The sequence below is a fragment of the Hipposideros armiger genome, unplaced genomic scaffold (genome assembly GCF_001890085.2).
Source record: "Hipposideros armiger isolate ML-2016 unplaced genomic scaffold, ASM189008v1 scaffold_76, whole genome shotgun sequence".
NCBI classification, from domain to species: domain Eukaryota; kingdom Metazoa; phylum Chordata; class Mammalia; order Chiroptera; family Hipposideridae; genus Hipposideros; species Hipposideros armiger.
In genome coordinates, this window is record NW_017731426.1 from 667,245 (window position 1) to 681,708 (window position 14,464).

Genomic DNA, 14,464 nt, shown 5'->3' on the forward strand with positions numbered 1-14,464 from the left:
ATCCACAGTTGTGGATTCGGATCCTAAGTCTATCTAGCGCTTCCTATCTGTAAAACAAAGTTATAAACACTTATTTTGTAAAGTTCTAAAGATAGAGATAAAGTATGTACCATGTGGATGGTGGTGCTTAAAGGTGACGCTTGGTTACAAGAGGAAAGGGCCTACCCTGGGGGGTGGGGAGGGGTGGGGGGTGGGGGTCTAGTTTTCAGGCGCTCGGGCCCTTTAAGGGGGCGTCGTCCTACAGCCAACAGCTGTATCCAACAGTTTTAACCAATAGCTGCAGGAAGCATATGTTGACAAAGAATGCCCATGAACAATGGTCCATTGTGTGAAACTACGTAACTCTTACTAGCTGTATACAGAGGATGACCTACTCNGCCGCTTGCAGCCGGCGCCACCAATCCGCATCCCGGAAGGAGCCAGCCTGCGGCGCATGAGCGAGTGAGTGAAAGCGGCGCCGCCCGCCGATCGCAGGCGCGGCTAATGCCGGGCGTTCCCCGCCTCCTCTCCTTGGGTTTCCCCTAAAGAAGCCTGGCGACTAGCGCGCAGCGGTGCTGTTCCCCAAATAGAGTTTCCCCATCCCCCACCGCCTGTGTTCCCTACCTGGGCTGGGCGCACCATCCGCACCTAGCGGCCCCCCTGCGGCGCCCAGACTCGGTGTAGCATCCTCGTCCCGGTCCCTGTCCCTGCCCTGTCGCCCCACCGCCGGATCGGTGACCGCCTGTCCCGCAGTTCCTCCGCTGCCACCGCTGCCGGCACCATGGGCAGTGAGCAGAGCTCCGAGGCCGAGAGCCGACCCAACGATCTGAACTCCTCAGGTCGGTGCCCTAACTTCCAACCTCCTCCAGCCAGCCTTGTCTGCTTGTGGAGCGGGCAGGCATGCCTCCCAGCCTAGTGGGATCTGGGACCGGCGGACAGGAGCGCACATTAAGCCCTCACCATGCTTTGTTCTTAAAAGAAAAAAAAAAAAGTAACCATCTGTCCTAACCTTAATTCCCCTGATGGAAGTGAGTGCCTGTGACTGCAAGCTAAGCCAGCGTGGGTGCCCATGCCCATTCTTTTCAAAAGCATTTTGTTTTCCCCAACTACCGCCTATTTAAAAGATGACCTAATTAATTATTGGCTTTAGCATTCATGACTGACATAGTGAGATTTAGCTCACAGTGGATGGATCATAGATAGGCAGGACCTCTAAGAACAGGCTCCTTCTTAAAAACGGGTCTTAGGGGTTCCTTTTCAAGAGGGGATGTGTGACAGGTGTACAATCTGTTTTAACCCTTGGGTGCATTAGGTAAATTGCCAATAGAGGTTAAGAGACGTTTCTCGAAGAGCAATAAAAGTAGCAGAGATTCTAGAAGAGTGAATGCCATGCCATAGGAGACTCTAGCCTCTAGGAGGCAGGGCAGTTCTGTAGCGTCTTTGGATCAACCTTTAAGACTTAGCTGATGAGCCTGCAAATACTACCTTCTAGAGTGTAAAAACATTTTAAAAGTTCATTCTTGCCCCCAACCAGGAAGATATTTGGGGAGAGGAGGATGTCTGGGGCTAGGGAGCCCTTGAAGCACTTTCCTCCAAATGGATTACATTTTTCTAAGAGACCTGAAATTGACCTGCCTCACTAACAATCCTCCAAATTTCTGAATTTTGCCTCAGCCTAGAAGGACCTACTGATTATTTCTGATCTTTTGGACTAATGCCTGTAACTTTATGAGTGAAAGGGATGGTGCTTCATGAATAGACCCATCATCTAGGGTTGAGTATCAGGGTTTTTCCCCCCATGAGTAGGATCAATTAAACATACTTGGCTTGCTGGGCTTGCTGGGATGGGTGTCTAGACAGTTTTGCAACCGCACTGTCACAATAGTGGGCCGTGTATACCAACAACTCATATACCTCCAATTTCTTTCCTAACTCTGTTCTTAGCACTGTTGACTTTGGGCAAGTCACAGCCAAATTTTGTATCCTTATTTAATTATTGGTAAAATAGGGACAAACATCAGGAAGATCTAAGAAGTAAAAATTTAAAACACAGTCTGCCTATTCTTTTGTGTGCTGAATCTCAAAATATCTTTTATTACAAAAACAGTTTCATATATATGTTCCTGTAATGTTTCAGTATTTTAAAATACTATAGAAAATAGAGATCTTCTACATTTCATTTCCCTTACCCAAGCCCCCACTGCAGGATAAACCCGGTTACATTTTTTGTGTAAAAAAATGACTTGTTAATGACTACAGTGAAAACAGTTTTGGTGAGACAGGCGGCTGACTAACGTGAAACTCCTGAGCGGTGTAAATCTTTTTTCAGTGACTCCTTCTCCAGCTAAGCATAGAGCCAAGATGGATGACATCGTGGTTGTAGCTCAGGGCTCTCAGGCCTCACGAAACGTCAGCAACGATCCCGATGTCATCAAGTTGCAAGAGATTCCAACCTTCCAACCACTTTTGAAAGGTAAGGGCTTACGTTGTGACTTATCTGGACTTGCTGGAAAGGTTTGCATAGTCCCACTGCTGTCCCCAGATATCCATGTGTCTTACTTATCTCCTTTAGGTCTTTACTTAAATGGCATCTTCTTTGTGAAGCCTTCCTTGACTGCCCTATTTAGAATTGCAAGCCTTTTCCCTGTCTGTTTTTGTCTGTAGCACTTAATTGTGATTGACCTACTGCATAGTTTAGTGGGTTACTGTCTGTATTTTTTTGCTAGAATGTGTGCTCCATGATAGCAGGAACTTTCTTCATTTTGTTCACTGTTGACTCCTCAGCACTTGAAATAGAGCCTGGTATAAAGTAGGGACTGAATAAATGAATGAGTGAATGAATGAATGATGTGGGAGTTGGCCCTCATATGATATATTTCCACAAAAAGATTTTCATTCTTATTTGTAGTCTGGACTATGGGTTGACTAGTTCAGATCTACAGAGGAAATCTCCATGACCACTGATAAACACTTGTAATTAATCTTGGCAACTGTTTTGCATGAGACTAGAGTGTGTGTATCGAGGGGAGTGAGTATGTACAAACCATCAGCCCTCTGATTAGTGTTTATTGAAGTAGTTACCTTTTAATAGGACTTTTATTCATTTAATAATTTTGTTACATTTTTTCATTTTATATTAGTAAGTACATATATTTGTTTTACTATTTTTATGTTTCCATTAAATAGTGGTGATTATTTTCTGTTAGTGGAATGGGGAGAATTTCTTTTACTGTCTCCCTCTTCCTCCAAAAGGTTAGGATATATAAATGAACATAAGGTCCTAGTGCATTAACCTGGTACAACATACAGTAATATAAAACATCTTACACTTATACAGCTATTTTAAAACCCCCCTAAACATATATCATTCCTTTAATTCTTATATCTTTAATTATGTTTGAATCATTTGTGCCAGATCTGACAGCTGGCTGGTAGAGAGGTTGAACCTGAACCTTCAGCACTGATGTCAAATTCTGTACTAGTTACACTATTCCACACTGTACTTAAAAAACAAAAATATAAAAACAGTCTGGGCTTTCTAGATGATCCATGTATCATCTCATTCTTCCTAGCACTTCATCTGTTTTACAGATGAGGAAGTGCAAGCTTTCAGTCTGTTCCCCACAGTCCTCAGGGTTAGACTTTGGGAAACTCTTCTGGTTCTTGCATAAAACAACATATTACATTCTGTTACCCATCTTTTTATTAGTTTTTATGATTTTGAGGATTCTCCAAAGAAGCCAACATTAATGAAATTTCCATCTCCACATATCCTCGTGCAATCAGATTAAGAGACACAGCCTTTATCTTTAGAAACTTAGAGGTGGCCCTGAGATTCTATACTCCATCCCTTCTGGAATTGGATGTAGCACTGCCGACAGTCACAATTTCCACGGCTCTATTTCCTGCTAACTACCTCCTTTCTCCTCCTAAAGTCTTCCAGTCCTGGGTGAGGTCTTATGTGACCAGTTTTTGTCCCCACTTTAGGGAAATACTAAAAACAAAACAAACACTCCCCCCACCCCAGAACTTTGAGATATATTTAATAATTTTCTGGGATTAGTGCTTTTCTAAGCATTTGAAATAATTCATATTTTATGATAATAAATTGACGAGTAGGGGAAGCATCTAGGAAAAGACTTGGTATTAAGGGAAGCTAAGCTCAGATTTCAAATCATCACTGGGAACTGTAAAAGGGAATAATTAATGTGGTCCAGTTAATACAGTGCAGCTGGACTTGGTTGCATTGACACCTCGGTTTTCACTGGGACTTGGCCACCAACTAGCTATGCTAGTCTGGCTTTGTTTTTCACCTCTTTGAACCTTGGTTGTTGAGAGTAGGTGCAGGAGAGAGGGAAACTGGAGAGTAGCAGGTTGCAATTAAGAGGTGTCTAGGATTTGGAAAGTAGAGAAATCACTTGATAAGAGTGGCATGGAAATAGAAATGGCCGCATGTGGCAATGGCCAGACTGCAGAAAACAAACAAACAAAAAAACAGTGAGCATGTAAGTTGATGCTCACGTTTCACTTGTAAAGTAGAAAGGTCTTGGACAGTGATTAGAAAAGATAGGCAAAGGGGACAATTGGGTGGAAATAATAATTATGATAATTAAAGTAGCTAATCCCTTCCCATCCCTCTGCATGATAGCTATTCTTTCTGTTTTATAGATTAAAACATTTGTGCTCAGAGCTTAAATTCATTGCCTAAGTGGCTATAACTGATAGCCCATCATGAGATGGCATCGGGACATCGAGTATTTAACGATTTTGTACGTAGAATAAAACTCAGTTCCCAATTCTAGCAAAGCCCATTATCCAAGTCACTAGACTGGGCTGCAGTAGGAAAGAGTGATGTGTGAGGTTGGAGTTTTAGGTGCAGCATTTGTTGCAGTGCCTCCCGCTTGGACATTGTTCTGCCTGGTAATTTAAAGCCCTGCCGGCTGCCTGCTGGGCGGCTGGCTGCAGGGGCTACTCGTCACTGTTGCCTTTATACTCTGATCTCTTTTCCCCCCTTTCCTGCTTTCAGGATGAGGCTATTTCTCAAAGTAGTAAAAGGGCCACACAGTGAGGGCTCTACCCACCAGGTTTGATTTCAGAAAGCTTTTATTCAAGTTAATGACAGTTTATTCTTTCCAAACAATATATTCAAGTATTACACAGAGTTCACTATTGTTCCGTAATGTCATATGATGTAATGCTCATGCTGGTGGGTGATCTGCAGAGGCAGTGGCTGGGCGAGTCTGAGGCTATTCGTATGACTGAGGTAATGTTTGCATTTTTAATAAGCAAGCAGATTCTTTCTTTGGTCTTAACTCTTTTGGATAAATATACCAGAGTATAATTTATGCTCCATACTAAGGCCAAGTATCTGTTCCTCTTTTTTTTTTTTCTTTAAAGTCAAAAGAATTTCTGTTTTTCACAGCAGTCTCTGAATTAGCAGTTTGTTTTGAAATGTAAAGCATTTAATAGAAAATTAAATTTAAAAGATTAGACAGCAGCACTAAATGGCCATGACAGAACACAAAGTCAAAATGTAGATTTGATACAAATTTGTTAGATTCCTAGGGGTTAAACAAGCTCTATAGATTTCTTACTTAAAACTTAACCACTCATATTTTTTAACAAATCCCATTATTTTATGTCATTCTATAGCAATGAAATATTCATAAGATACATGAAATATTGATGTTATATATGTAAGTTATAAAAATAATTATTCTATTTTCTCCTGGTGGTGAATATGTGCATACACACGCATGCATGCACGGCGCACATAGGGCATTCTTGGCAACTGACCTGTCATTTTTGCTACTGACCTTTGATACAACTTAAGATTGTCTTGCTGCCTAAGGAAAGGATTGTCCTTGTTACCAACAAGGAAGGTCAAATAGTATAGATGCTTCACTGATACTAAGTAAGCAGCTTTGTTGGGAGTTCTGTGTTTGGGTATAACGAACATGATGTATGTGAAGTAGATTTTGACAATTATAAAGAGCTAGGGGCTTTTCTTAGTGGAGCCAGATCTCATGGAACAGCAGTGAAGGCTCTCGAATCACATGGAACATTAAGAATTGGTGCTTGAGGTTGAAGCTAGGGAAGAATGACTCGATGGAAATGGGTGATAAGGAGAACACGAGGGAGCTAGATTCCCAGTGACCAATTACTTCACATCTTTCTCACCCACTCATCGATTAGCCAGACAAATAAAATAGAGGTAGAAAGTCTTTGCATTTGTCAGACACCTGTTTCTTCCAGGTGTCAGGCTTTATGTCTCTCTGCTTTGGAAAATGGAGTGCCGAAGGAGGGGGTGAGAAAACGGATCTTAATCAGAGCAGTGTTCTCTGAATGTCTCAAAGATCACCTCTAAGTCCAGGATTGATCCTAAGAGGGTATTTTCTCCCCAGACACCTAATTTGAAAAGTTGATAATTTATTCCTGATTGTCTTGTAGGTTTATTTGTATGTGTAATAGCTGTTCAGTTAACCTTTTAAACATGGCTGTTAACCAGCAAGGGAGCCTTACTCAGAAGAGTGGGAAGCCCCATCCAAATGGACCCTTTAAACCAATTGAGAAGATGAAGCCATTTTGCGAGAGCAGCCTCACTTTTTTCCTCACCCCCCCGTAAATCTCTGTGCCTGCATCCACTCTTATTTCTTTGCATTAAATCTTAGAGAAGGTGTCTATGCCTTTTTCTGAAGCTTAATGCTTCTCCATTTAACTTTTTCCCTGCATTTGCCGGGACTTGGCTTCTGTCCTTTCCTTGTCTCGAGCTCCTGGCTTAATGAACCTCTTTCCTCTTGTTCAGATGTATAGATTTTTTTCCATCTTTTAAATGGAAAAGACAAAATTACCTTCTTTGACTCCAGTGCCTCTTCTGGCTACCATGCTTTCTCTTTTTCTCTCTGCTGCCAAATTTCCTGACTACATGGTCACTACATGCTGTTCCTGCGTTCTTTCTATGCCTTCCATTTTTGAAGTTCTGTGGTCAGGTTCTCACCTCATTTCATCAACATTTGCTTCTTTGGAGGGTTACTAGTGGTCTTCCTTCATGCCTAAAGTTTTTCTCAGTCCACATCCCCCTCTTCTTTTTTCTTTAACATAGGTTTCCACTTTCTCTGCTTATCATGCTTATGTTTTCCTCTACTTTTTGAAAGAGTGTATTTATAACTTTCTTGTCGGCTGGTCCATCATTTCTGGATCTGTTTTTTTTTTTTATTGAGTGAACTTTCTCCTTGCTATAAGTCATATTTTCCTGCTTCTTTGCATGCTTGGAGTTTTTTTACTGTATGCCAAACACTGTATATTTTATATTTTTGGGTGCTGGATTTTGTTTTATTCTTTTGAAGGATATTGGACTTTGTTCTGCTCTAGGTTAAGTTATCATTTTGACCCTTTCTGGGCTTGCTTTTAAGTTTTGTTAGCGCTCATCCTGGCAGCCTTTAGTCTAGTTTATAATAATTAGGTCTCGCAGCTAAGGCACTACCTTTCTGTGTGTTCTACTGATGCCCCACGTATTTTCAAGACTCTCCACTCTGGATGGTGGGAATAGAAACTGCTCTTGGCCCTGCGTGAGTTTCAGAAATTGTTCAGCCTACTGCTTTCCTATAGTTTTTTCTCCAACTTTGCACACCTCTTAAGTTTTCAGCACAGTATGCAGCCAGATATTTGAGGGTGCCCTGTGCAGATCCCCCCGAGTCCTCTCTATGGCGCTCCCTCCTTTCCTACCTTGTGTCATGTAGTCTCCCCAAACCCCACTACCTGGAGCATTTTCTTCAACTCACCGAGACCACTGGCTTCTTTATGGGTCTCCCTCCCTGGTCTGGGGACATGAGAGGGCTCACTTGTCTTCTTTTCTCAGGGATCAAAGTCCTTCACTGCCTGTTATACACTATCTGAAAAGAGTGTTACAAAAATTTTGTCTGGTTTTCCAGTCATTCATGACTAGAACCCATTATAGTAGTTAATCTTTTATGGGCAGAAGCAGAAATCCTCTTTTAAAAAATGCTTTTTAGTCCATATTTTGCTGTCCATTACCACTTCTTCCATTTTATTTAAGAGCCTCATGCCAGCAGCCTTTTATTACTACATTGGTCATTCATTTCTGCAGTATATTGGTAAACACCTGCCCAGTGCCTGGTAGTGTTGCAGGCAGTGGAGGTACAAAGAATATAAGACAGATGCTGCCCTTTAGGAGCTTATAGTTTTGTGAGTGGTTTAGACAGGTCAATAACTCATCATAATATAGCATGAGTAATACTGGTCATATGCTCAACATACTAGACATACATGGAGGAGAGAATCATTAATTTGATGTGGATATTTGGGGCAGGCTTTACAGAGGAAGTAACATTTGAGCTGGGCTTTGAGGGATGAATAGGAGGTAGCCATATAGAGAAGAAAGGGTCAGGGAGGGTATTCACAGTTTAAAGAGTGTTCCATATAAATAAAAAAGATATAATTAAAAGATGCCAAGAGAATTTTTGACCAAAATTATATCTAGTATATACTGCTTTGATTTTCATCTCTTAGTCTAGATACCCATAAGTATGCAGATTAAATTCTGATTTTAATTTCAAGCCATATGAAACATTTAACTTACTGGGATAATTAATTGTCAGATAGTTTGTATATTGATTAGTTATTCTTTTTTTTTCTTTAAACTTTTGTGTTGTATTATGAATTTAAATAAAATATACATGGTTTACTTTAGCATCCAAGGATATATCTTTCTAAGCAATATCATTTACTGCACTGAGCTAGCTGATTACTCCTGGGATATAACAATAAAGATAGATGTATATATTTCTTTTTATATGGATCTAGTTTGTCAGTAGTTTCTGCTGTCAGCCTGGAAACACTAAGGCTGAATAGTATAAAGTTCTGGTAGTCATCTTCCATTTTTCTTCTTTTTCAAAAACCACATAAAAATTCTTCTATTTTTATACACACTAGCATTTGAGACTGAAATGTTTATTTAGGAAAGCTGAGGTTTGAAAGGTGTTCCCAGAATTTAAAAAAAGTCCATTCTCCCAACCCCCAAATTTTAATGGCGTATTGGAGAGGTTAATTTAATGCTAATGGTATAGTTTTTGGAATTGGTGATAGAAACTCACGTGATCTTTTTATAACTGACATGTTTCATATATCCATTTACTCATTTAACCAAATTCATTGAGCTCTTGCTATTCATCAGATATTGTTAGGCTAGAGATACAAAAACAAAAATATTGTTACATCCCATGAAGAGCTCACAGTCTAGCCAGGGAAACTAGTTTGTTAACAGATAAATTGTGATTCAACATGGTAAGTGCTATAAATAAATGTAACCCTATAGAGAACCAAAAGGATAGAACAACTTTGTGTGAGAGAAGCAGCAAAGCTTGGCTAGAATCAGAGCAACTTCGAAGAATTTATATTCGTGGTCTTGATAGTAATTATTTTCAAAACTATTATGCATAAGCCGCCTGAGAAACTCTTTAAAAAATGCTAATTATAGAATCCCAAACTCAGTCTGATTTAGTAAGTTGAGGTGTAAGGCATCTGTATGTTAAACTAGCATTCCAGGTGATTCTGAAATGAGTCCAAGGACCACATATTGAAAACATCGAGCTAGAATTTTATGAACTTGAATCTCCTACTTGAGATCACAGAACTGGTAGATCATTCAACTAAATCATATTTTAAAATGTTTTTTATATTTTTTTTAAAAAGCGTTGTGGTTAGCAAAAGAGTACCTTGGAATACGTTATTAGGTTTTTACTATTTTTGAATGACACCATTATTAAAACTGATTCACATTGAATGCCTGTACATTAAATTTTGGATTCATTGAGAATTCATATTTATAGAAGAATATGTTAAAAGTCACAGGTTTTGATAATGTTTAAATATTTTTTCACCAAAATTCCATTTCAGAGAAAGGCAATGAAATACAAAATGATACTTTAAAGAATGAGTTTGGGTGGTAATTATTTGCCTCATATGAGCTGATAAAAATCAGTAACAAAAGCTCCTAAATATGTTTACCAACATATGAAAAGTGTCAGTAAGCAAATGTATGTAAACAAAAATGAAGTTTTAAACTGCAAGATTTTTGGAGCAGCCATATCACACTATTGGGTGCTGCTTTGTTCTTCATTCAGTCTTTTTAACTAAGGGCTTTTCTCTAACTTACAGTTAAAATGTTAGTATCTTTTATTTCAGTAAATCTTATGTTGTATAAAGATTAATATTTTACCAGATACAAGAGAAGTGAAAAAAATGATAAATCCCCCTGAAAGCACTTAACAGTAATAGAGGTCAAAGAGACATTGAAACATTCTTTAATGTTAATAAATATCATACTTCATTCATATTTTGCCATTTTTTTCATAAGATGGCCTCCCTTTAATGCAGTTTAATTTATAGCAGCGCTGTTTTAACAAACTTTTGCCACTAGATGTCACTAGACTAAAACAATTAGTAGACTGGTTGAAACTGCAACAACCTGTGGCAATATTTGCAAAGGCCTTTAGTTAATTAGGTTTACCCTGTAGCATCTGGATTTCTCATAAAACCAGATCACAGCTCACTTCAAGCACGAGCTATTTGGAAAATATACATGTCCTGTGACACATCAGTAATCTATAATTACAGAAAAGGAAAAACTTTACTGTCACAGGAAACTTTTAGTGATCTTTTTAAGGGAAAACTATTTTCAGTCTATCACTGTACTCAAAGAAATATTTACTACACCAAAAATTTCTCAACTCTTGGGATTGTATCTTAATCATCTCTAATTTCTCAGGGCCTAGCACAAAGCTTGGCGCTCGGTAGGTATTCAGTCAATGTTATTTATTATGAGTAGCATACTAGATGTCATAAGGGAAAAAGGCCACACATCCTATCAAAGTCTTGTTTAGGAGACAAGACTCTACAAAACACATGCCCACAGTTCAGGGTAGTGTCTATGTACCAAATGAGTACTGCATTCATTAAATTCTGTGGGATTTCGGAGGATCAGTACCTCTTGGGAGCTAGGGGCAGCAATTAGAGATGTCCTCAAGAAAGGGTGTTTAGAGATGAAAAGGGAGGGCAGGCACAAGTGAGAAAAGTAATGAACTAAGATTTAAGGGTAGGAAAATATGAGCAGTAAAGATTCAGAGAGGTAAGAACTCAAAGACCCTGAATTTAAGGCTTATACTTGGACTTAATATTTTTTAGGGGAAGAGGGCATTAAAGGATATTGGGGTGGGTGAATAATAATATGTTTGGTAATGCTTTGTAATTTACAAAATACTAGCTCTTGAAGAAGGGCGAATTAAAGATGATTCCCCTTTGATTTTAAAATGCTTCTGCTTGCTCTAAAGTCTATTAAAAACACTTCTATTTAAAACAGATTCTATAGATAGAGAGCTTAGCATAGTGCCTGGCCCTTAGTAAACCCTCAACAAGTGATTGTTGTTGATAATATTATTAAATCAGAAAAATATATTAGGGACATTCTACAAAATAACTGACCACTGTTTTTCGTAAGAGTCAAAGTCATGAAAGACAAGGAATGACTGAAGAATTGTCATAGATTGGAGGAGACTAAGGAGACATGTAATGCGGGGTCCTGAATTGGATCCTAGAACTGAAAAGGACATTAGTGAAAAATATGGTAATTTGAATAAGGTGTACAGTTTTATTTGATGGTACTATACCAATGTGAATTTCTTGCTTTTGATAATTGTAGTATAGTTATTTACTACGTTAATACTAGGGGAGGCTGGTAAAGGGATTATAGGAACCCTCTAGGCAACTTTTCTCAAAGTTAAATTATTTTAGAAATGAAAAGTTCAAAAATATATCACTGTCTTAGAAAATCTATATTTGGACTAAGTTTTGTACCAAGAGGTCAGATGTTCTGAGGAAGGTTTTAGAATCTCCTATCTTGTAGAATTGTCAGGATCGACATCTACTAGGATGGGTTAAGGCAAAAGTGAGTTCCCTTGAAGATGGGGAAGTAAAACTTCTAAGGACCCTGGAGTCCAGGTTCTGGCCTGTAAGACCACCTGAATGTTGTCTCTTGAAACTGTTATTTAAATACCCCCGACCCCTTTTTCAGAATGTTCATAGTAATCTAATGAGGCTTCCCAGGGCTTTACTGTATTTTATCATCTTTACTTAGATTATTACTCTGTGGGCCCAGAACAATAGTGGAGGAATATCTCATATTTGTAGAAGTGTTGGGTATAATTAGGTTCTAAAATCAGTGTGTGAATTTTATATATATTTATAGCCTTGGAAAAATGTCAAAATCCTCAGTTAAAGCATACTTTAAAAATATACATATACTCCTGAACTTTATATGTTTAGAATAAAACGAAAGCCTGCATGCACGTATCTGGACATTCAGATCGTTTTGACTTACCATAAACAAGGGATTAGTTTGTAGGTTTTGTTTTGTTTTTCTTGTGATGCCTTTGGTATGAGGGTAATACTGAATTCATAAAATCAGTTGGGAAGTATTTCCTCCCTTTTCTGAAAGAGTTCATGTAGAATTGGTATTTTTTTCATCTTTAAATATTTGATGTAATTCACAGTGAAGCCACTGCCTGAGAGTTTCTTTAATTGGTTTATCGGTCTGTTCAGATTTTCTATTTCTTCTTGAGTCAGTTTTGGTAATTTTTGTCTTTCTAGGAATTTGTTTATTTAAGTTATCTAATTTGTTGGCATAAAGTTTTTCATAGTATTCCATTTTGATCCTCTAAATTTCAGTAAAGTCAATAGTGATGTCCCTCTTCTAGTCCCGATTTTGATCATTTGAGTCTTTTCTCATTTTTTTCTTGGTCAACCTGGCTACAGATTTGTCAGTTTTGTTGATTTATTCAGTAAACCAACTTTTGGTGTCATGGGTTTTCTCTGTTTTGTTTTTTTTATAATTTCGATTTCATTGCTTTTTGTTCTAATTTTTATTATTTTCTTTTCTTCTGCTTGGTTTAGGTTTAATATGCACTTCGCTTTCTATTTTCTTGAGGTATAAGTTTAGTTTTTGATTTGACATCTTTCTTTTCTTCTGAGACAGGCATTTCAAAGCTATACATTTTCTTCTAAGCACTACTTTAGCTGTATCTCTTAAATTTTGATGTGTTTTCATTTTCATTTAGTTCAAAACTTTCTAGTTTCCATTTTGATTTCTTCTTTGAGCAACGGGTGATTTAGAAGTATGTTGTTGAAGTTCAAAATATTTGGAAATTTTACAGATTTCTTTTGGTTGTTGATTTATAATTTAATTCCATTGTGGTCAGAGAATATACTTTGTAGGATTTAAATCCTCTTTATTTATGAGATTTGCTTTATGGTCTATCCTGGAAAAAAATGTTCCATGTGTACTTTTAGAAATAATTAATATATTTTATTTTTTAAAGCAGTTCTAGGTTTACAGAAAAATTGAGTGAGAAGTACAGGAGTTCTCATATGCTCCCTTACCCACTCCCCCTCCAGTTTTCCCTGTTATGAACATTTTTCTATCAGTGTGATACATTTATTACAAGTGATAAGCCAAGTTGAATACATTATTAACTAAGTCCATAGTTTACATTAGGGTTCTCTGCGTTGTACATTCTATGGGTTTTGACAAATGTAAAATGACATGTATTCACCATTACATTTGTATCACACAGAATAGCTTCATTGCCCTAAAAATTCCCTGTGCTCCACCTGTTCTTACCTCCCTCCCTACTTCCCGAACCCTTGGCAACCACTTATCTTTTCACTGTGTCCATAGCTTTTCCTTTTCAGACTGTCACGTAGTTGGAATCATATTGTATGTTGGCTTTTTAGATTAACTTCTTTCATTTAGCAATATACGTGTATGGTTTCTCCATATTTTTTGTGACTTGATAGCTTATTTCTTTTTATTGTTGAATAATATCTCACTGCCTGGATATACCACAGTTTGTTCATTCATTCACCTATTGAAGACTGTCTTGGTTGCTTTTAAGTTTGAGCAGTTATAATAAAGCTTCTGTAAACATTCATGTGTAGGTTTTTGTATGGACATTAAAATTTTAATGTATTTGTGTAAATACCAAGGTACGTGGTTGCTGATCATATGGCAAGAGTATGTTTAGTTTTGTAAGAAATTGCCAGACTGTCTTCCAAAGAGGCTGCACCATTTTGCATTCCCCCCAGCGATGAATGAGAGTTCCTGTTGCTCCACATCCTCACCAACGTTTTGTGGTGTCATTGTTTTGATGTGAGCCATTCTATAATAATAAGTTTGTATTGGTATCTTATTGTTTTAGTTTGTAATTGCCTAATAATCTATGATGTTGAACATCTTTTCATATGGTTATTTGCTATCTGTATATCATCTTTGGTGAGGTTTCTGCTCAGATCTGCTCTTCTGTTGATTTTTTTCAGATTTTATTGGGTAATTGGGGGAGGGGAACAGCGTTGGGGAATCGGGGAAAGGGAACAGACAAGTTGCTGTCCTTTTGTTCTTCAGTCTAGTTGTGGA

The 14,464-nt window shown here is 38.1% G+C and overlaps 1 protein-coding gene across 2 annotated transcripts in view; it reads left to right on the plus strand.

Annotated features, from left to right (window-relative positions):
* Positions 1-375: 375 nt before the first annotated feature.
* Positions 376-14,464, plus strand: part of BORCS5 (BLOC-1 related complex subunit 5) — an 84,053-nt gene continuing 69,964 nt past the window's right edge. The window contains exons 1-2 of one of the 2 annotated variants that reach the window (XM_019643270.1): positions 376-441; positions 2,309-2,452. In XM_019643270.1, coding sequence (XP_019498815.1) covers position 441; positions 2,309-2,452 — 145 coding nt within the window. In that variant the 5' untranslated portion in view covers positions 376-440. The other variant, XM_019643269.1, reaches the window with a different exon arrangement.